This window comes from Vigna unguiculata, chromosome 3, assembly GCF_004118075.2.
Source record: "Vigna unguiculata cultivar IT97K-499-35 chromosome 3, ASM411807v1, whole genome shotgun sequence".
NCBI classification, from domain to species: domain Eukaryota; kingdom Viridiplantae; phylum Streptophyta; class Magnoliopsida; order Fabales; family Fabaceae; genus Vigna; species Vigna unguiculata.
In genome coordinates, this window is record NC_040281.1 from 58229227 (window position 1) to 58253986 (window position 24760).

At 29.5% G+C, this 24760-nt stretch overlaps 1 protein-coding gene across 2 annotated transcripts; it reads left to right on the forward strand.

Annotated features, from left to right (window-relative positions):
* Positions 1-18055: 18055 nt before the first annotated feature.
* Positions 18056-24394, forward strand: LOC114178440 (diacylglycerol kinase 7-like). 2 transcript variants are annotated; one of them, XM_028064347.1, is made up of 13 exons: positions 18056-18127; positions 18242-18665; positions 19068-19190; positions 19592-19729; positions 19812-19897; positions 20179-20266; positions 20817-20892; positions 21491-21573; positions 21843-21913; positions 22727-22804; positions 23384-23471; positions 23626-23742; positions 23936-24394. In XM_028064347.1, exons 2-13 carry the CDS (start codon positions 18330-18332, stop codon positions 24095-24097), a joined length of 1446 nt encoding a protein of 481 aa, XP_027920148.1. In that variant the 5' UTR covers positions 18056-18127; positions 18242-18329; the 3' UTR covers positions 24098-24394. The 2 variants fall into 2 exon arrangements, with proteins under 2 accessions (XP_027920148.1, XP_027920149.1); XM_028064348.1 differs by having other exon boundaries at positions 18061-18134.
* The last annotated feature ends 366 nt before the right edge of the window (positions 24395-24760 follow it).

Sequence of the window (24760 nt, forward strand, 5' to 3'; positions counted from 1 at the left end):
CCCGATTACTTGTTAAGCTATTTTAATTTATAATTTTCTTTTTCAAAAAATGTTTTTGCCCTTTTGTTACTAGTAATGTAACTTTGAAGGTGTTTAGTTTCCTTTATGTTCATTTTGAATTCATGTTTTTGTTACAATTTCGTAATACTATCTTGTATTATTTTCAAAATTGTGAAGAATTAAGCAACATCCCACAAGTTATTCTTGTTGTTAGTTTATAGGCTACACTTTTACTGTTATGTGTTGTGGTGAATCCAGGTATTGAGAACAAGAGAATAGAGGATGCTGTTTTATTTTCCTTGAGTATGGAAGAATAACAGATAAATTAGATTTTCTATATCATTTACGGACTTTTAAAAAAATGCAGAAACGGGTACATTAAACTTTCCTATGGACGCTCGTGTTTTTAGGTAATATAACTCTAAAGTTCATGCATTTTATTTATCAGTTTTAGAGAATTCATATTTTTAGTGGCGGATAAATTTTTAAATCTTGAAATTGATAAAAGATTAGACTGAGTAGTTTGATTCTCTTTCTCCTATTACTAGACTAAACTTTAAATAGTTTGAATATCTTCTTCTGATTATTAGTCTAAATTATTTTTATAGTACGTATTAACTTTTTTTTCCGATTTGTTTAGCTTTTTGAGTTTGTTTCGTAAATTTTTCAGATTTAGTTTGTTCTTCTATGTTTTTTTTTTTTGGTTTTTCTTTTTAATAAATTGCTTCATGTGATGATACCTTATTATTGGATTCTAGAATATCAATTTAATTGAGATATCAAAATTAACGTAACTTTTTATATAAAAGAAAGTTTATGTACAATAATAAAGAAAAATTAATATATATTGATGTATCAAATGAAAAATATTTACTGTGATAGATAAGAATTTTTCATTGTAACCATACTATTAAGACCAAACTCTTATTGTATATTCTGTATCACGTAGTTAAGTTTGCTTATGCATTTAAAACTGGGCATTTCTTCCTGCACCTCCATCATTTCTTCCTCCACCCAATATTCATATTAAAATAACCAAATTATCCTTAATTAAAAACGAATAAAAACCCTTGATGTATACATATTTTGTATTGTGTAGTAATAGTTCTTCTTGTTGGTATTGAGATATTAAGAAACTAGCTTATCTTTTAAAAACTTTATCTAAAAGGATTATAATTACACATATATTTATACTTTTTTTTCTTGTTTTAGTCAGTTTGTTTAATATCTATGATATTTATAAATAGAATTGTTCTATTTTTTTGTTGTCGTTACATTTATTATTTAACATTTAATTTTTTATATTATATTATGTATTTAAATTGTCACACTATACCTGTTTTTAGTATTATAAAAAACCAACTACTGACCAAAATAATTAATGAGAAAGAAAACATAGTCCGTTTTTAGTGGCGACAAGTAGTTGTTGATGTTGAAAGGACAGCTATTAAGAATGGTAACAAATATCTACAAGGATTCTCAATCATCGGAGTGGATTTAATTTTCTCAAAAGGTTATAAAAAAATTTATCCAATTAAAAAATATCAGAAAGATTTTTTTAAATTAAATTCCTTTTTGTGTACAAACATTTTATTCTTACAATATTAGTAAAATATCTTATTTTATTTTACATATACCAGTTAATATACATGAAATTACTTTTTTTTTCTTATTATGATTCTTTGTAATCGTTAAAACTTTTTTTCTCTCATTTTCTTTATCTTTTACTAGCGATAATATTTAATTTTTATAAAAATTTAAATTAAGATCAATAGTATTTATTTTTAGAATATATAATTAATTTTAAAATAGTTACTAAATGTAAAATTAGAAAAATAAAATAATTATAAAAAAATAAAAGAATTTTTTTAAATAACAATTAAAAATAAAATAATCATAAAATAATTAATTTTAAAATAATAATTAAAGATAAAATTAATAAAACAAAAATGTGAACAAAAGAGAAAACCTTTAAATTATATATATATATATATATATATATATATATATATATATATATATATATATATATATATATATAGATTTTTTACAACATCAATCTAAGGCATTTTATTATATCATACCCGTATATATAATTATGGGTTCATTTCAAATTTGTTTAATGTTAAATTTAAATTTTTAACTAATATATAGTAAATCTAGATAATAGAGCATAAAAATAAAATGCATTGTATAAATAAATATGTATAAATTATACTTAAAAGATTAGTATACCTAATCATCTATAAAATAATAAAAAAGTATTTTTACTCCATAAAATAAAATAGGTAAACACATTTATGTTTGTGTTTCATTAATAATAATATTATTATAATTACTGTTAAATAGAAATCAAAGTCGTTAAGATATATTAAATATTGTATTAGCTATAATTTAGATATTATTATCTCTGTGAGCAAATATGTGCACTCATTCCTTTAATAGATGAGGAATAAGGTTTAATTACTCGAATGATACCCACTTTGGTACAGGTGTGTCAATTTGGTACCCGTTTTTAAAAAAGTGTCAATTGTATTTCAACTTTTGAAAAAGTGCTTCAATTAGGTCCCTTACAGACGGAGTTGACTAATGTCGTTAGTCAACGTGCCACGTGTCAGTATGTGGTTTTTTTTTAAATTTTTTTAAAAAAAATTTAAAATTTTTTACATTTCTTTTTTAAAATTTTTTGAAAAAAAAAAATGCCACGTGTCAGGTTCCTATGTGTGACTGTGACATTGTCAGTGCCACGTGACATTGTAATGCCACATGTTAGTGTCACTATCAGATGTCATTGTGATTTCGATTTAGTCTCTATATATGTCTTTTTGTTTCAATTTGGTACCCACTTATCTGTATCTTATTCAATTTTGTCCCAATTTTTTTAATAAAAAAAATATTTTTGTAATCCATTTTCTTAAGATTAAAACTAATTAAGTATAAATATTTTTGCAAAATTAAGTACTAATATTCATATTGTTTTACTAATATTTTTTAGACTAAATTTATTATTTGTATAAAATGTTTTACTAATATTTTTTTTATTAAAAATGACTTTTTAACATATTACTTTATTAATTACTTTTTTATTAAGCACTCATGTTTTGTTAATTATTTTTTTTCCAAAATAGAATAATATTGTCTCTTACTAATTTTGAACCAAAATTTCTATTTGTCTGCATGTTACACTAATTTTTTTTTATTAAAAATGACTTAATAAAATGACTTTTACCACTAAATTTTAATATAAATATCAAATACTTAATTTTTGTAAAAATTTTATACTTAATTACTTTTAATTTTATAAAAAATGGATTTTAATTATTAAAAACAAATAGGTCAAGATTGAATGAGATACACATAAGTAGGTACTAAATTGAAACAAAAAGACATATATGAGGACTAAATCGAAATCAACAGAATGACATCTGAGAGTGACACTAACACGTGGCATTGCAATGCCACGTGGCACTGACAATGCCACATGTCACACACATGGACCTGACACGTGGCATTTTAATTTTTTTTTTCAAAATTTTTTTAAAAAAATTTTAAAATTTAAAAAAAATAAAAAACAAAATTAAAAAAAATTAAAAAAAACTACGTACTGACACGTGGCACGTTAACTAACGACGTTAGTCAACTTCGTCTGAAAGGGACCTAATTGAAGCAATTTTTCAAAAGTTGGAATGCAATTGATACTTTTTTAAAAGCGGGTACCAGATTGACACACCTGTACCAAAGTGGGTACCATCCGAGTAATTAAACCATGAGGAATTATAGGACTCTTGTATGTATGTATATATATATATATATATATATATATATATATATATATATATATATATATATATATATATATATATATATATATATATATATATATATATATATATATATATATATGGTACCTATTATTTGAAATAATACATCAGAATTATTCTTTAAATCTTTTCTATATGGTATCAGAGCCAAACACCGACTTCTTTATTTGAATATTTCTTATGGCTCCTTCCGACAAAAATCAATCGGAGAAACTTGATTTTGGGACTTCATGACTTGTGAAGAAGCTATTGCCAAGAGTCATAGTTCTACTGTTGCCGGATTTGTAACCAAGTTAGGTATATCTAACTCTGCTCTTAATCTTTCTGTTGTTTTTAGGGGTGGTGATTGGATAATTGATTCAGGTGCTACCGATCATATGACTTGTGATCCACATAAATTTATTAATTTTTCCCCTAATTGTTCTAAAATTGCTATTATTAATGTCAATGGGATCTCATCTCCTGTTAAAGGTGTAGGTACTATATCCCTCTCTCCCTCCTTATCAATCTCTGATGTTGTATTTGTTCCTACATTGAATTGTAATCTTTCTCTTTGTCAGCAAGTTAATCAACTCACATTCTTGTATTGCCTTATTTTATCAAACCCATTGTTTTTTCCATAACATCCATTCCAAGGAGAAAATTGGCAATGGTAAAGAGAGAGAAGGACTGTATTATCTTGAAAATGTCTCACAACAAACCCATAAAGGAACGTTGACTTGTCTTGCGAATGACCACATACACGATAAAAACAAAAAGGAAATTTGGTTATGGCATAGAAGATTGAGACATCCCTCTTGTGGTTATCTACAAAAATTATTTCCATCACTATTTCATAAATACAATATTTCTGATTTTATTTGTGAAACTTGTGTAATGGCAAAGAGTCATCGTGTTGTGTTTCCTTTAAGCAATAAAAAAACAGATTTTCCTTTTTCCTTAATCCACACAGATGTTTGGGGTCCTGTCCCATAATCTACACATAATGGGAAAAAATGGTTTATCAATTTTGTTGATGATTGTACTCGGGTAACTTGGGTGTATTTGCTTAAACATAAAAATGATGTGTGTAATATGTTTTGTTCCTTTCATCATATGATAGTACTCAATTTAATACACACATTAAGGTCATTCAATCATACAATGGAGGGAAATATTTTAAGACTGGGTTAATCGAGTTCATGAACTCCAAAGGCATCTTACATCAAACTACATGTCCTTATTCACCACAACAAAATGGGGTGGCTAAGAGAAAAAATAGACATATATTAGTGGTGACAAGATCACTTTTGATATATGGTAATATCTCATCTCATTTATGGGGTGAGGCCGTGAGATCATCAGTTTATTTGATTAATCGAACACCTTCTAATGTGCTTAACTTTCGAAGGTCTTTAGATGTGTTGTCTGATCATTGTATCCTTCCTTCCATAGTCTCTTTACCGTCTCATATTTTTGGATGTGTTATATATGTTCACTTACACTCATATCAACATACAAAACTTGAAGAATGAACTTTAAAATGTGTTTTTGTTGGGTATGGATCAACTAAAAAAGGCTATTGTGCTTACCATTCACCATCAAAGAAATTTTATATTTCTATGGATGTGACATTTAATGAGCATAGTTTTTTTTATGTTGATTCTACACTTCAGGGAGGCAATGAAAGTGAAGTGCATAATCATGATGTTAGTATATGATGTTAGTATGTTTGATATCCCAGATACAAAATTATACTGTAAAGATAAATTATCGTGTGAGGATCATTCTGCAGGAAGTGAGCCAATCCTAAATATGGAAAGTTCTCCTTTGGATAATACAGTGTCTTCTGATCCTAACCAGTTGGCTCAATCTTCTTCACAGGTTCGGCTTGACTCTTTAGAGGTACCTTCTGATCCTATCTTTGATAAGACTAATGTACTTGAAATTAATCATGAAATTGTTTCTCTTGATACTACCCTTAATAATACTAATTTAGACGAAACTGATCATGAAATTGATCCTTGTCTGCATGAGATCACCAACACACCAAACATTGAGTCTACTACTGTCCAGTATAATCTTCCACCTCGTTCTAACCGTGGCCAACCTCCAGCTAAATATGAACCAGACTGCCAAGCCAAAGTTAAATATCCCATTAGTAAATATGTGTCATCTCACATGTTATCCTAGTCATATGCATCATTTGTATCTCAATTATTTTCAATTTCTATTCCTAGTAATATACAGGAAGCTTTGGCAGATCCTAGATGGACCAAAGCAATGGTTGATGAGATGGCAGCTTTAGAAAAAATAACACTTGGGGTCTTGTGTCCTTACCAAGAGGGAAGAAGACTGTGGGCTGCAAATGGGTATTTACAATTAAGCATAGAGTTGATGGAAGTATAAAGCACGACTTGTGGCTAAAGGTTACACTCAATCTTATGGTGTAGATTACCAAGAAACGTTCGCACCAGTAGCCAAGCTCAATACTGTGAGAATACTTCTGTCACTAGCAGCAAACCAAGATTGGCCTATTCTACAATTTGATGTGAAAAATGCTTTCCTACATGGAGAAATTTCAGAAGAAATTTATATGGATTCTCCATCAGGTATGATAGATTCAATTGGAATGAAGGTTTGCAAATTAAAGAAGGCTCTATATGGATTAAAACAATCCCCAAGAGCATGGTTTGAAAGGTTTACCAAGTCTATGAAGGCTTTTGGCTATATAGCTAGTAACTCTGATCACACCTTATTTTTTGAAGAGAGGAAAAGGAAGAATTACAACTTTGATTATATATGTAGATGACATGATTGTTATAGGAAATGACCAAGATGAGATTTCCAGTTTACAACAATACCTTGCATCTGAATTTTAGATGAAACAACTTGGAAACCTCAAATATTTTTTTGGTATTGAAGTAGCTAGATCAAAACATGGTATTTTTCTATGTCAAAGAAAATATACTATTGATTTACTATCAGAAACTGGACTGCTTCGGAGTAAACCAGTTGATACACCAATTGAACAGAATCATAAACTCTTTCAATGCTCAAATTCAGCAAACATAGACAAAGGGAGATACTAAAGGCTGGTAGGAAAATTAATTTATTTGTCTCATACACGTCCAGATATTACCTATGCAGTGAATGTTGTTAGCCAATTTATGCATGACCCACGAAAGCTTCATATGGATGCTGTTGAAAGGATTTTGAGATATTTAAAGTCCACTCCTGCAAAAGGAATTTTGTTCTCAAATCCTGGAAACTTAAAAGTAGAAGGGTACACCGATGCAGATTGGGCAGGTTCAAAAGATGATAGAAGATCTACCTCTGAATACTTTACTTTTGTAGGAGAGAATCTTGTAACTTGGAGGAGTAAAAAGCAACCTGTAGTAGCAAGATCTAGTGTTGAAGCAGAATTCAGAGGCATGGCACTAGGTGTATGTGAACTTTTGTGGATTAAAAATATGCTATCAGATTTGGGCTTTAAACAAAATGAAACTATGAGTTTGTACTGTGATAATACGTCGGCTATAACAATTGCTCACAATCTGGTGCAACATGATAGAACAAAGCATGTGGAGATTGGTAGACATTTCATCAAAGAGAAATTTGAAGCTGGAATAATTTTCTTTCCTTTTGTAAGATCAGAATTGCAGTTGACTGATGTTCTCACTAAAGGAGTGTCAAGCAGAGTGTTTAATGAGTCTCTATTCAAGTTGGGAATGTGTGATATCCATGCACCAACTTGAGTGTGGGTGTTAAGATATGTCAAATATTGTATTAGCTATAATTTAGGCATTATTATCTCTGTGAGCAAATCTGTGCACTCATTCCTTTAATAATTGAGGAATTATAGCACTCTTGTATGTATATACATGATACCATATTTTTTGAAATAATACATCAGAATTATTCTTTCAATCTTTTCTATACAAGTTACACTAATATAATATAACTTTTAAATGAGAAAGAATAGACTATTAAAAACATAGAGAATGAGTGTAATTAAGTTCTAGTAAGACTACGTTAACGTTATCAATATCACTATAGTGTAAAGTTGCAGTGTTAATACCCTTATGTATCGACATGCGCATCTAGCTTTTATATTTAAAAACTAACAAACAAAAAATACAGGTGCTAATGTTAACAAGTTGTTCGTATACTTAAAAAAATCAATAAAAAACATCACTCATAATTTAAATGGCTCATAATAATATGATCTATTGTTAAAAAGTGTTTGATTTTAATTAGTTGTCAATAAAAAAAATAAAACAAAAGAGTGAGAAAAGTGCTCTTTTTAAAAAATTTAGAACAATATAATTTGTTATAGTTAATATTTTTAAAATATTGAAAAATCAAAACCAAACATTAAAGAATCTATAAACCTTTTATACAATTTAATTGTTGCCCGCACTAGGCCGGTACCCGATGAATTAATTGACGGAATTAATTTTTTGATGTAACAGTCTTTGTTGCAGTGCTAGTTGTCTTCTTATTAGTGTTTTCTGGATTTTTTTTTTCTTTATCTTTGTTCTATGGTATTGTTTTTCTTCTATCTAATAGTATTTAGTTGTTGTAGAGTTTTTTTTTTATTAATTATATTTTTTATGTTAGAAATATTTTAATATAATTTAAAAAATAAATAATTAAAATAAAAAAATTTACTGTTATTCATGATTTTATAAACCTTTAATTTATGGGTTAATGTTTTTTATGGCTAACGGCTATATTCTTATTACTATTTACTCTTTTGTCTCCTTTTGCTACCTATAAATACCACCTATAGGTGCATGGGCAACAAAAACAATAACAAACATTAGAGTTTTATCTGAAATGTTCTTCTTTTTTTCTCTATATTATCTTTAAGACAATGGTGTTCATAAGGTTCGGAGATCCTTCGCTGCACTCGATCGATCTGACGGGTTGTTGTATCTCGAGAGATAAATGCATATGATAAGAAACACATATGATTGTGAATTGATATATTTGTTTAGCCCTGTGCAGTAGGGGCGTTTTCTCTCTAAGGATAGCGCTATGCGTAGCTCAATCCAGGATATTTCTACTCTTTACCTTTTATCTTTTATTTATTATTATAATTGTTGATCTCTGATTAATATTCATTGTTTTATATATTGTCTTAGTATTATTATTGTTTTAATAATTATTATTATATTATTTCATATTTTTATTATTAGTAGTAGTATTTGAGTAATCATCTTCTAACATTCTTAGAGAGAAAAATTATTATTATTTCTTTTTGATTACTCATTTGTATTCATTCCTAAAATTAAAAATAATATAGAGCTGACAACTGAAAGCACATTTTATGAACTAATGTGTTTATTATGGTTATAATTAAATCATCCTCAACTAATCCTAAAAGTTTATGTGTATAATTGTTCTACTCCTATTGGTAACAATAAATGAAATTATTAATAAATGAAATTCTTTCTCATCGAATATTTTTTGTGTGATGTTTTTGTTGTTATATTAATTTATGCTTTAATATTGTCTATTCTTACCATTGATAAAGTTGTTCCATATCATGAATATAATTTAATTGTTTTGTATGAAAACAATTATAAAATAAATTGTCATGCTAAAACTATTATTGTGTTATGAAAACACTTGAACTAAACTTTGCATTTGCAAAGGAAAAAATTAACTTGATATTTATATGAAAAGAAAAAATATGACTGATAATAAATATAATCTTTATCAAATTTATGAATTCAAAATTATTGTTTATGACATGAAATTAAAATGAAATAATTGACATCATGCTTATGATCATGTGTGTGATGATAAAAAAAAAATCTTCATATGATAAATTGAAAGGATGGTCAAGTAAAAATTAAACGTGTCTTCTAGATTTTTCTTTTTAAATGTTTTTCATGTTTCTGAATTTAGAAACTTGCTCAACATAGTTATCATGTGATTCTTGAGTGCAATATGATTACTATTTCTAAACATTATTTTTTGGTTGATAAATGCTATATTTGTGATAACTTGTTTGAGTTAAGTGTTTTTATCTTGTAATAAAATATTTATAAGTTTTCTTTGATTATTACAAAATGTTAAATTCTGATTTATGACATGCTATTGTTACAACTGTTGAGATGTTGATAAATTTTGGTTAGAGGCCATTCAAATTATAAAATTTTGAGGTGCAAAATTAATTAATTAAAGAAGTGATGATACATGTCTTTATAAATGAGTTTTTGTGTGAAACTCATGGTATTATTCATTAAGTAACATCTTCATATAGTGTATGGTGTTAATATGATGGTACATCGAAAGAAAGAAAAAAAATGTTTTGAAATAATAAATGTTATGCTTCAAGTTCTAGCTTAAATTTTCCTATAAAATTATATTAGTGAAATTTTATATCTTGCTTACCATATTTTGAACACAAAAGATTATGATAAAACTTGTTATGAGTTATGAAAGAAAAAAGAACCACATTTAAAATATTTCAAAGTGTGGGGGTGTCTTGCAATGGTAACATACTTGTTAATAAAAAAATCTTAGTTATATATTATATAGAGTGAATGAATATATACCTCATTGTTTAGCCATCTAGTGTAATATTATTTTGTATTTTTTCTAATTATGACAATATGTCCAATTTCTTGAGATTATTGAATGATATATATTAATGTGAACTGGATATTGATTCTGGTGGCACAAAATCACCTATTGGTTATGGTTATATTTTAACCATGGATGAAGATGCCCTATCATGAAAATATGTTAAAAAGTTGTTGTTATGTCATGATCTACTGTGCAAGCATAAATTATTTATATTTTCAATGCATCCTGACAATCAAATTGTTATATTTAATGTTTTTAGTAAAAATGTCAATAAAAAATTGACATATAAGAATGAGAGACAAATGTATTAGAAACTTAATTACTCATGGTATTGTCTCTATTGACTTTGTCAGGTCAGAAAGAAATATTGCAGATATGCTTATCAAAAGGTTGATGCATCAACAATAAGTATTTAAGTCGTCGAGGGGAATGAGACTATAGCCCATAAATTAGTTGCAACAATGGACATCCATCTCCACATGAATGACGATCCCATGGAATGGAGTTCAATGAGTAACAACGAAGTTGTTGTTGACTAAAGTACCCCAAATAATTTGATTAAATTTTATGTCTCATTCCTACGGCGAGGTGTACTATAAATTGTGACAATAATAAGGTTGAGGTATGTGCATTATTATGCTTATTTTATAAAATACCTCTTAGTAAACCCAATGACAATTATTGTAGGGGTGTGAGTCACAAACCACCCTTTGAGGGTTTACCTAGTGAGTGTGATGGTGGGGCCGCCATTGTGAGACATGGGCAAGTCTCTAAGTGACACTCATGAAATAAGATACATGCACAAGGCCGTAACGTGCACCCACTGATTAGAACCTATAATGAACATCGATATTGTATGTGTTATTTACTAAAACCCGGCCACAGGAGATGTAGTTCAAGACAATCAAGTCTCTGCATTTTCTCGGGTGGAAGTTTATAAGCACTAGGTGTAAGGGCCAGACCCGGAAGATTGAACTACAATATTTTGTTTTAAAAGATAATATATTTTGTTTTATTTTATTTTTAAATTATGTGGGGGATTGTTAGAAATATTTTAATATAATTTAAAAAATAAATAATTAAAATAAAAAACTTACTGTTACTCATGATTTTATAAACCTTTAATTTATGGGTTAATGTTTTTTATGGCTAACGGCTATATTCTTATTACTGTTTACTCCTTTGTCTCCTTTTGCTACCTATAAATACCACCTAGGTGCATGGGCAACAAAAACAACAACAAAGACAACAAACATTAGAGTTTTCTCTGAAATGTTCTTCTTTTCTTCTCTATATTATCTTTAAGACAATGGTGTTCATAAGGTTCGGAAATCCTTCGCTGCACTTGATTGATCTGACGGGTTGTTGTATATTGGGAGAGAAACGCATATGATAAGAAACACGTATGATTGTGAATTGATATATTTGTTTAGCTTTGTGCAGTAGGAGCGTTTTCTCTCTAAGGATAGCGCTATGCATAGCTCAATCCAGGATATTTCTACTCTTTATTTTTTATCTTTTATTTATTATTATAATTGTTAATCTCTGATTAATATTCATTGTTTTATATATTGTCTTAGTATTATTATTGATTTAATAATTATTATTATTATATTATTTCATATTTTTATTATTATTAGTATTATTTGAGTAATCATCTTCCAATATTTTATAATTATATTATCTCTTCAAAAATAAATAAAAGATTATCATAAAAGTAAAACGAATAATATACAAATTATACAATCACAAAAATACATGATGACAAAAGCACATTAACGGAAGCCTGAAACCGGAAAAAGAGAAAAGAAAGAAACAAAAGAAAAAAAAATACACAATACTATGCCTGCCCCTAATTATACAACGATGCTTTTTTTTTTTTTATTAGTCTTTAGTAACGGTACATATTTAATTATAATTATGTTAAATCTTTTAGTGTCAAATAATTAAATACTAATATGAAATGTTTTTTAGCTGACAGTTTTTCAGATAATATCAAAATGAGAATGTTTTGAATTATGTAAATATTAACATGAAATCTTTTTTCAATTGATATCAAATTGAGAATGTATCAAATGATATCAACATCTCAAATACTAACATGAAACGTTTTTTAATTGATAGTTTTTTAACTGACACTAAAGCAGATATATTTGAAATGGTGTAAATATCTCAAATGTTAACATGAAATATATTTTTCACATAAGAATTTTTAAGATAATTAGGTTAAAAGGATAATATTCATTTATTTTTATAGTTTGAGGACTAAAATATATCAAAATTTCATACAATAACGAATTTCAGTATCGCATCAAAATCTGGGATTAAAAATGTATAATTGTATTCCTTCATTTGATCATCGTTTCTTATTCTATTGGCCATGCTATAGTGACAGTATGATACAAGGAAAGCTACATACCAACACATTGTTGGGTCTTTCAACAATATCTTCTGAAAAACTTAGACTTACATTTGGATTCCCAACAATTTCTTCCTAAGTGTGAGTCCTTTCACATTGACACTTCCCTTTCAATCGGAAGCATTTCAAGTCATAAGTACCTTTTACTTGTACTTTTGTTCATCTTAACGAGACATGCTCACCTTGTTGAGGGTTGTATAATTGTCTCATGACGAAGGTCAGGTGAGCCAAGTCACAATCCAAGAGTGAGATTCCTAATAGAACAATTGCCTGAGGGAGAAATTGTTGCAGGTGACATCAATGTCCTGTGGTGGTGGCCAAGTAGGTCGGGTCACAATTGAATCGTGACACTTGAATAAATAGAATAACTTTTGGTCTATCGGTGAACACTCAATCCTAACACACATTATTTAATGTTGTTTTTATTATCATAAAATTAAATAAATAAATAAAATTTAAGATACAAATATATATATATATATATATATATATATATATATATATTAATAATTGTCACTAAATATTAAATTAGATTTTTTAGGCTTATTTTTTTAAACAGATACATTTATGAAAATTAAAAATTAGATTATCTTTTAAAATAAAATAAATTATCTATTTTAATTTATTTTGAAACAGCTAATAATCTAATTCTTTATTTTATTTTATTGTTAATTTTAATTAAATATATTATTATTTTAGTCCTTTCAAAACGATTCATCATTTTATGTCACGTTCTATACGCATTTTTATATGTCACGGTCTATACACATTTTTCATATAGCTTTTCATTGTCGGTAAACCAAAATGTAAAATTTGATAGAAAAGATTAATCAATCGTGAGTGAAGATAAAGAATTTAAAATCAAATATGAGATTTATAAACTACTTTATATTTCCCATAAGAACACGTTCCGTTCGTGAATGATACTTTTGACAGCATTTTCCCAACCTACATTTTTTATCTTTTGAAAAGAGAGATTTTTTTAGGCTAAAATTGTAGTGTTTCTTATTATTAACCTATTTGAGTTGTTGGGCACTTCCACGATGTGGTTGTCACTGTCTGTGCCCTAGTGGTCCTACATAGCAATGATTTCGTTCATATATTTATTGAGATGTTTGCTTACAAAAGCATTAGTTTTTTTGCTACCATAAATGAGAACATTACCACGATTTCCTCACTGTATTTTTTATTTTTATTTTTTTGTTTGGTATTTAATTTAGAAAACAATTTAAAGGAAAAGATGTAATATTGCTTTTAATAAAGGAAAGGTCAATTAAAGAGTTAACGAGAGAGACTTGTCCCATTGAACCAACTCATACTCCATAAATATGATTCCTGATTTGTACAGTTAACAAAATATTTTCAATTTTAATCTAATGAAATATATTTATAAATTTTAAACAGCTCACAATTATATTCTTTTAATTAAAATTTTGTAATAGTTAATACAAATTAATTTCTTTAATGTCAAACATCTCTTTTATATGTAAAGTGTGCTTCTTATTTCGAAAGAAAACACTTTTTGCTGTTATATCCTCTCAAAAGAAGAATATTTCTTTTTATTGTGATTTTATTTTTAAGGATGTATTTGGATTAGAAAGTGAATTTGACAGAATGGAAAATTTAAAAAAAAAATGAAGAAAAAGGATGAAAAATGATATTATTTGAAAGGAGAAAAATAGAATAAAAAGTGAGATGAAAATTTATAATAGATTTAATTCATCGATAGAATAAATTTAGTTATATATTAAAATATTTAAAAAATAATTTGTAAAAAATTATATTTAAAAGTAAAGTTATATTAAAAATATCAAAATTCAAATTGATTAATTTAACTATTATTTATATAATATTTATAATGTCAGAAGAAAAGAATAAACATTTTATTGTCTTTTATTTAATTTTAATGAATTTCGTTTATTTGATTAGATTATTTTTGTTATAAATTTATAAAACGGATACCTTCGCATTTTCTCATATGCAGGAATGAAAGGTGTATGTAAGAATGGAAGGTGTGCTGGTGTTTTTTTTTTCTTTGTTTTGTTTTTCGGTAATTGAACGAAAATCAATGCATTCCTTTCCTTACCAACTTTTCCAACTGTAAACGTACCGTAAATTAAATAACCCATTGGAAACATTCCAAATACAGTGCAAAAGTTTCTGCAAATTTTTTCTATAATTAAATTTTTATTTTTAACCAATTCATGTATTAAATTAATTTGTCCTTTCCCCGATAAATAAATGTAAAAAAAAAAATACAGCCGCAACTTCCTTTAAGAGGAGGTTGTGTGGAATATAGTTATAGTATACACCAGGCTGTAGACAGATGAGATGAGTGAGAGCATCTGCAATAACCCTTCTACTCCATTATAACATTGACTTCACTCTGATTTAGAAATTGCACTTCGAGGTTCTTTTCCAATTTTAAATCATTGTAAATATTAATATTCAGTTGGATAATGATTTTTTAATTATTAATTTTTGACACCTTTTACTTATATTTTTTAAATGAATTTAAAATATTAAAAATAAAAAAGTAAAAAACCACTTAAAAAAACACCTAAAAATTATTTTTACTATTCATTTAATGCGTTCTCTTATGGTTGTCAGGTATTAGTTATATTAATTTATCTTTGTCAGACTTATTTGGTATTGGTTGAGAAGTTTCCTTTCAATTGTGACACAATACGGACTCAAGTATAATAATTATTTTTTGTAATTATTATAATAAACTTATGAATTAATTTATTCGTCTTAGACACGCCATTCCGCATTTTAGGGAAATTGTTAAACAAATTTAAATAACAATTAATCAATTACTCATGAGGTATGCCTTACTAGACTAAAATTAATCTACTGCAAATTTTTTAGATTCATTGGAGTAATTTATGAGTCATCGGATATATTAACTAATCATTTAATACCCTTAGGCAAAAACTTAGTTTATTTCAATTTTAAAACTATTTTTCACCATTCTTAAATTAAAATCCACTTGTTTTTGGTCCAATTCAGGTTTTCCAACCCTCAAAATTTTTAATATCATCGTTATTCCATATCAAAAAAGGTTTTTGTAAATATACACGTCATTCAAATTTAATTCAATTCAAATAATAATTTCAAACTATAAGTTCAATGGTTGTATATACCGTACATGTATATTTCAATGTACTCTGTCATGTGTAATCTTAATATCAATTTAATAAGTTCATCTAAAAATCATCGTGATTATACTTATATATCAACCACAATAAATCAGAAAATTCAATAACAACAATCTACTATGGGATTTAATCTCATTAAAATTCCATTTTTATAATTAGCATTTTTTTTTTCAAACAAAAAGATTAAATCAATTCCCCTTATCGTAATTTGTACGTTTTTCCAAAAAATATTTAAAATTAAAAAAACCAGAACTTGTAAACATGATTCATAAACTACACATATTCCTATAATTCTATACTAACAATTTTTTTAAAGTAAAATCAGACATGCATTAAGTCTAACCCCCACATGCAACAAAAACCAAAGTGCAAAACTTAAATTCTAGAAAGCATGTTTGCTATGATCTATACGGGATAACACTACTCTAAAAATTTGCTTAAAATAACAAGCAAGCAAATTTAAGGTTATAAATAAATAGTGTTTCTATCCATTAAAAAGTATTTTATTTTTTATTTATAATTTATGACATTAAATAAATAAGTTATCCATTATTCCTTAATTTTAAATCTTTTATATCCATAAAGCTTTTTTTTTTTTTTACAAATGAAAAGTTATTTTTTGTTATAGTGACTAAGATTTTTTACTTATTTTACTAGGAACATATTCAAATAAAATATTAAAACATATTTATAGGCAAATTAAGTTGATTTAAGAGATATAGAAAATATTTAGTTAAAGTGTTATACCTTTTTGTTTCTTGTGTAATAATTACAAGTAAGATAGTGATAGAGAGATAGAAAGAAGAAAGATAATATTTTTCATTTAAAAAATGTAAAATTAAAACACAAAAATTTCACTTAAAATAAAGGTTTAATATGATTGTGCTGGAAAAGGGACAACATAGGTGAATGAGAGAGACAAACAACATAGGTAAACAATGCAAAGTCAAACAACAAAGGTGGAATGGGTGGTAGAAGAATGACAAAGATAGAAATGTTATGTGAACACACCACAATAATTCTTTTATGTTTATTGGTTTAATGTTAAGTTTGACAACATGTGGTTGAAACAAATGACGAATGTGAATATAATGTATTTTATTTTAGTAATTAATTTATAATGTATTTGTAATATAATTAGTAAATATTTTTAACTTTTTTATTACATTCAGCAACAAATAATTGAAAAAAATGGTGAACTTGCTATACCAAATATAAGTATAACACCAAGCTGGTTTTCTAAAATACGATAAAGTGATTTTTGTTAACCATTATCATTTAAAATTTTAATATCTAAAAATATTAATCTACAGTGTATTTGACATTTATTCTACAAAATTAGCATTATGCAAAATTGTCCTATATTTTTTAATAGGGAAAGATGCTAAACTAATTTTGGGCATTTGAAATAGTTGAGTTGGCAGCCAACTCTTAGGAGCATTAGTAAATCTAAATTACAGTTATTGTTTAACTAAAATGGGATTCAAATTGTACAGATTTGGCATGTGTCGTTCTGTGTGAAAGACTCGTCTTTGACCAAAGTTGTGCATTTAAACTCTACATTGACACATCTCTAGTGTCATTCGTCGAAGAAGAGTTTCCTCTGTCAATTTTCTCTTGTTTTCCGTGTGGCCACCATTCTCAAGAGCACCATGCAATTACCCAGCCAAATGCTCTTGAGTAATGGTGTGCTCGTCAACACACACTGGAGATTTGAGAAAAAGATGGATGATTCAATTCAAACATTGCTATCATCCACAAACGAAGAGAACCGGTACGCGTATTATTATTTATGATTCCAGAGAGTTACATCATTACACCAAATAACTGGTTAAATGTCATACAAATAAATGTTACAATTGGTATAAAGAATTTGAAATGATGAATGAAAAGGCATGTGTGTATGGTTGGGTGGGGACGTGTGAGTTGGAGAAATAACTCCTTTTTTGTAAATAGCGGTAAAATGAGGGGCCATTTTCCGCACCCCACAAGAAAAAGCGTTTCCACAACGGCATTGCCAAAAAATATATTTAATTATTTTTTTTTTCGAATGTAAATTATAAAATTGGCGTGCTTACAATCCAACTCAAATTTACTGGTTGGACTTTCTTCTTTGCCTGCGCGCTGGAAATACTGCCTTGAGGGTCAAGAGTTGCTTCACACATGCACTTTTTTCTTTTTGTTTCAGTATTCATAAATTATGATATGTCATAATAAAAATATAAACAGATTCCTCTTTTGATTTTAATTTTGTGCAGAGCGCAGAAGAGAGGCGAACCGGAGGGTTTGCCTCAAAGAAGAAAGGAATCCAGTGGTCGCCGAGAGAAAAGGAAACCGAAGAAGAAGATGGGATCGCCGGCGACGACTGGTGAGACGAAGAAGATAGCGGTGCGGTCGTCGATTGTCGAGTCCCTTCGCGGTTGCGGTCTGTCCGGGATGCGAATTGACAAGGAAGAGTTGAAGAAGCAACTAACCATGCCGCGGTACCTGCGCTACGCAATGCGCGATTCCATTCGTCTTCAGGACCCCGCCGCCGGTGAGTCCCGCTACATTAACCGCGCTGACGGCGAGGATTCCGCCGCCCCGCCCTGTCCCATGGTCGTCTTCATCAACCCCAACAGCGGCGGTCGCCACGGCCCCGCTCTCAAGGAGAGACTCCAGCAACTCATGAGTGAAGAGCAGGTACTGCTGCTGTAAATTGCTTGCGCGTGTTTAAAATTTTGCTGTCGCTCTCTCGTCAGAATCTATGTTTTTCCGAATCACTTGTTGCTAAACAGAGGAAGCCGTGAAATTAGTCGGATCTTGTTAATAACACGCTGAAACTTCTGAAATGAGAGAAGAAGTGTCATTTTGAAGGATTCTACTGGTTATAGACAATGCAAATGTTTTGAGAATCAGAGTGTTCTGTTACATAACTGTTTTATTTTTTATTTTTTATTTATTTTTATTTATTTATTTTTTTATTTGACGCGTATGATTCAAGTTAATCTGTAGACGTGGTTTCGTGGTTCGAGTTTTTACTTCCGTTATTATTTTCTCTATAACTTTGTTTGTCTTTACATGTTGTTTGGTTGTACGGTGCAGGTATTTGACTTATCAGATGTGAAGCCTCATGAATTCGTACGGTATGGATTGAGTTGTCTGGAGATGTTGGCGAGCCTTGGTGATTCTTGTGCCAAAGAAACTCGTGAAAGAATTAGGGTTATGGTATGTTGATTCGAGAACTGGAACATGGATCACAGTTCATTCATATGGTATAAAGTATAGCGTGTGATTGGTTAAGTTGTCATGATTCTTACACAACATATCATCTAAAGACTATTTTCCAAACTTCCCGTATTTAGTTTCTTTCCGTTGTGCATTCTTGATTTAAAAAATGGGAAGTTATTATAATTAGAAGAGGATTTGTTACTTCTTATATTTTTCCCTCCTAAATAAAACTAATAGATTAGGCATGATTGACAAGTGATTGGTTATGTAGTTATTTCTTTAATTTCTAAGTTAAAAATGTGATTGATTACACATAATGGAAATTGTAGTATGTACTGGATTCAAATATTCGATATATTACAATATTTTGGCAATCTCAAAACTGGTTGATTCGGCAGGTTGCTGGAGGTGATGGTACAGTTGGTTGGGTATTAGGATGTCTAACAGAACTTCGCACACAGGCTCGAGAGCCAGTTCCTCCTGTAGGTATCATACCGCTGGGGACAGGCAATGACCTTTCTAGGAGTTTTGATTGGGTAAGCCTCCATACACTCGGAAACAATGGGTTAAATGAATGTTGGATCTACTGTACTAATCTGTCTTTCTGATATTCTTCAGGGTGGGTCATTTCCGTTTGCATGGAGGTCTGCTATTAAGAGAATTCTTCAAAGGGCTAGTACTGGGAGTGTTAACCGTTTGGATAGGTTTTGTGTATTTTGCATTTAGTTTATATGTTTTTCCTTTACTGAGTTAATTTTGATGGTGGATATGAAGTTACTGAATGAAATGAGTTTGGCTTTCAGCTTTTGCCATCGTTAGTTTCAGATAGTATGACGACCGTTAATTAAAATTATTTGTGCATCTTCTATATATGAACTTTTAGAACTGTGGAATTTGGGTTTTATAAGGAGATATACTTTTATTCAGTTCTCTTTGATTTGTGACTCACATATATTAAATTGGTATGATATTTTTTTCATTGCAGTTGGCGTGTTTCACTTGCAATGCCAGAAGGCACATCTGTGAAGCTACCGCATTGTTTGAAGCCTACAGAACAGTTCACTCTTGATCAGGTTATTGTCTGGTTTCTCATATCACTAATGCGTTTTAGTACTGTATATGAATTGGTTTGGCTTGTTTTGCTTGTTTTTCTTGAGTATAGAGTATGTGGTTCCCAAATGCACACATCCTTCATATATAGGAGGCAGATTAGGTCAGTAGTAATCTTTGTTTCCCAAATGAACGTCCTTCGTATATAGGTATCAAAAAATTAGTAAAAATATTTGGTGATATTTCAAGTTTTTCCTGAAATCCCAACTTCTTACCCAAATAATGAATATCAAGTTTTGTGCATACGGTGACCCATTGGTTCATTTTTATTCTATAAATTTTAATCAAAATATACTTCTCTACAGCATGTGCCCCATCATTTTTTATACAATTGGCTTTGTCAAAGTCTTTCTAGAGTGTCACTCCGATTAAACTTGATTCTTTACATGATGAATTTGGATAAGACTGTAAAATATTTGATTCAGCATGCAACTTTTCCCAGTTTTTATTTTTTTCTCAATTGTTGCTGTTGGGGAGTTGTAATATGCAATTTTTTGTTTCTGCTCTCTGCAGAGCTTTGAAATTAAGGGAGCACTACCAGAGACAGTTGCAAGTTATGAAGGCGTGTACTATAATTACTTCAGCATAGGTACTTTAATCTGTACATCAGTAGTGGTATACTGGTGACTTCAATGAAAATTTCTCGAGATGCTATCATGTCTATTTTAGAATTTTAGTGCCTTTGATGGTAGTTGAGATTAATCATTGAGAAAGAAGTTGCTACATTACATGTGATACTATATGTTAGTTGTATGACGTGTTATGTTAAAACCAAATTGCTCCTTGCATGGTATTGATGCATCCTAGGGAGTATTTCAAGAATGGAGTTACTGATTTATCATGCATGCTGCTCATATTTTTAATGCCTGAAGTTTGGCTATTAGGCCTATACAACTATTTTGTGCTACAGTGGCCTCAGACGCTTAAGCAAGATTTGGCCATGCCATTGGGATTGCCCCACTGAACTTAATTGAGAATTCCTTTATACCTTAGATTTAGTGTGTGTTTTGGTTTTCTTCATCTGTTTGAGTGTGTGTATGTTCCGTATGAGTGATGTAGAAACTTGAGATGCTACAACTTTCTTGGCTTTCGGGTGGTTGATAGAATGGAAATATTTTCAGATAGCTCAATTGAATCTCTAGTCTGTATTTCCACGCATTCATAGAATATCTTGTTATCCTCTACAGGAATGGATGCCCAAGTGGCTTATGGCTTCCATCATCTACGAAATGAAAGACCTTACCTTGCAAGCGGTCCAATTTCAAATAAGGTATTAAAGCTATGGAGTTGTGTAACGTGTTTTATTAGTTACCTTCTTTCTTGGTTGCTTTAGTTTTCTTGATTAGATGTTACAGTTTTTAAATGGTAATCCATGTTCTTTCTTCTCTTTTTTTCCCTTTGCTGCACGCTGTATTTGAGATTGAAATATTAGCACAAGTGTTAACAGTCTAACAGCTACCACTCCTAAAAAATGATATAATAGTTTATGGTCAATAATGGATTGTGATCATTAATAAATCCCTTTCCTTTTGGTTGTAGATTATATACTCAGGTTACAGCTGCACACAGGGCTGGTTTTTCACACCTTGCGTTAGTGATCCAGGTCTAAGGTAAGATATGCCAGCTATTCATGTGATAAATCAGGAAAAACAAAATGCTCACGCGATAATTTTTTATTCTTGTTTTTTTTACCTTATGTGAAACACATTACTCTTCATTAGAAAAAAAAGAAGTTTACTATTGCAACAATAATTATTCTTTTGTTAATGTAAGGAATTGGAAGTATGAGTGGACAAATGATCTTTTCAACCCATACTTCTGTCTGCTGACGGATTCTCAGAACATATGCATGTTTTGTATCTGTTTCTCTATTATTTTTATCGGACCCCACTTTTTCATTGACTAGAGAGAGACACAAGATGCTCCAAAGCATGACCTTGTCATGTGAAATTTGTACATGAGGGAATGCATAATCCCATCTGTTTAACTTGACATGATTTCACCTTTTGAGTGCAAGCTGAATATAATTTTACGCTACTGCTGAAAAATAGAGAAATTCTCCCTTTCAATTTTTTTGCCCATGCTTTATATAAACACAATATTGGATAATTTAAGTTGAGAAGAGCCATTTCACACTCCACCATGCATCGTCAATTTGATTATTCTTCTGTGTCCAGCATGAGTCTTGTGTCTTAATCTGTTTTGCGACAAATAAGTAGAATAATGTCTTTGGATTTATGGTGATGTGCAACTTCTTTCCATGGATTTCATACGAGTTATTATGAGAGATGAACTTGTATTGTGATTATTTATATTGAAAATAAGACATGTTATTTATTTTATAGTAAAGGAAGATGACTGACTTAATAGCTAATTAGAATATTCCTCATTGCTATAATCAAAATCATCCTTTCTGTCATTAGGGGACTCAAAAACATTTTGCGGATGCATATCAAAAAGATCAATAGCTCAGAGTGGGAGCAGATTGCAATTCCTACAAGGTACATTTTTCATCTATAGTATAATTGTTGCTGTTGCATATTATTAAGTGGTAATCAAATCAATGTTTTCAAGACAGGCTGATGATTGGTACCCATTAGTAATTATTTAGGTGTTCGTTAGTAAGGGAGTTGGTTTGGGTAGTTGGGCAGGCTTAGATAGTATAAGAAATAAAGCGTATGGCCTCTAAATAAAGAGGTGGTTGAGAGAAATTATTTTTCATTTGGGAAAGTGTGAGGTGGGCAGAGTTGTAGTATCTCCAATATCTTGGGAATTTTTTTATTTTGTATCTTCTAACCCTAATATAAGGCTGCTACCTCATTGGCACTACAATAGGGATTTTAGGTTCATCAATAAAAATTCCATTTTTGGCTTAGATTCTGGAATATCCAAGGAATCCTTGCCTTGTACCATTTGTAGTTTTTGAAGTGTGCATTTCTTCGTCATTCATATAGATTTTGGAAATTTTAATTAGTTAAATTTTACTGCAAAGTAATTTAGCAAGAGTCACAACTCAATATCTCTTGTGAAATTTTTGTTTTGTTCCACTTTGCGTGACCTGGTTACGTTATTCCTTTCAGTGTAAGGGCAATAGTAGCTCTGAATCTTCATAGCTATGGAAGTGGGAGAAATCCATGGGGTAAACCAAAACCAGAATATTTGGAAAAGGTATGTTGCGTGAGATAATACCTCATTAAGGTGATGATATGAAAGCATCCAATCTCGTGTTCCTTTCACTTATAAAAAAGATATCTAGGGCTACATACTTGGGGTTATTCCAAATTAATTGTTTGACTGAATAGACTTTTTGATGCGATTTCAGAAAGGCTTTGTTGAAGCTGATGTTGCCGATGGGCTCTTGGAAATATTTGGTTTAAAACAAGGATGGCATGCATCGTTTGTAATGGTTGAACTGATATCTGCAAAGCATCTAGCTCAGGTACCACAATTTATTGTTTGTGTTTGAGTGAATTGTATACCTAGGCTCTTGGAAATATTTGGTTTAAAACAAGTCTGATCATAGCCCACCTCTCTGAAATGGAATGGTCTTGGTCTCCCTTATTGTGTTTCTCCGTGATCAATATACCACCATTGGTTTTTCATGACTGTTGAATTGTATTTATATCTTTTAGGCTTCAGCTATTCGATTGGAAGTGAGAGGTGGACGGTGGAAAAATGCCTATATGCAAATGGACGGAGAACCCTGGAAGCAGCCATTGAGCAAGGAGTTCACCACATTCGTGGATATAAAGAGAGAACCTTTCCAGTCCCTTGTTATCAGTGGAAAAAAGTAATTCTTAGGTGTTTGGCTTTTCCACAGCTGGAGTTCATGAAAGGCTTTTATATTATGGGCAATCTTAGGAATTGGCTGTACGATACACGGAAAGTTTGGTGTTGTAAAAAATATGTCTTTTGTTTTATTAAAATGTTGTTTATGCTTAGTGAGAATAATTCTTTGATGGTTTCCATAGCTGGCGGCGGTAGGCATGGAAGGCATATGTATATGTAATCCTGAGCATTGGCTCTCCATTATATTTGTTTGTGGAAAAGAATTTTTTTGGCTAATGACCACCTATCCAGTTTCCATGATCTTTGAAGCTAGCTATTGTCGAGTTGTCTGAAAATTATGCGATCGAAATGTCAAGTTACATTATGGTGTTTACAGAACTACATTTTAAAATTGAAAGGGATACCTTTCGTAGTTATATTTGATGTTTAAAGTATCCTTTCTCGGATCAAATTCAAGTTCATAGCATAGATTTCTCCATAAATTTTCTTTAAGTATTATTTTCTTTAATCACCACTAAGTATTAATGTAAAATCAAAAGAAAAATTAAATAAGTTTTTCCATAAATGAAAATAATTTATAAATAAATAAGATTTATAGAAATTTTGGTATAAATTTTCTAAGTTTTATTATGAAAACATAAAAATAAAATAGAATAAAATATTGTTTT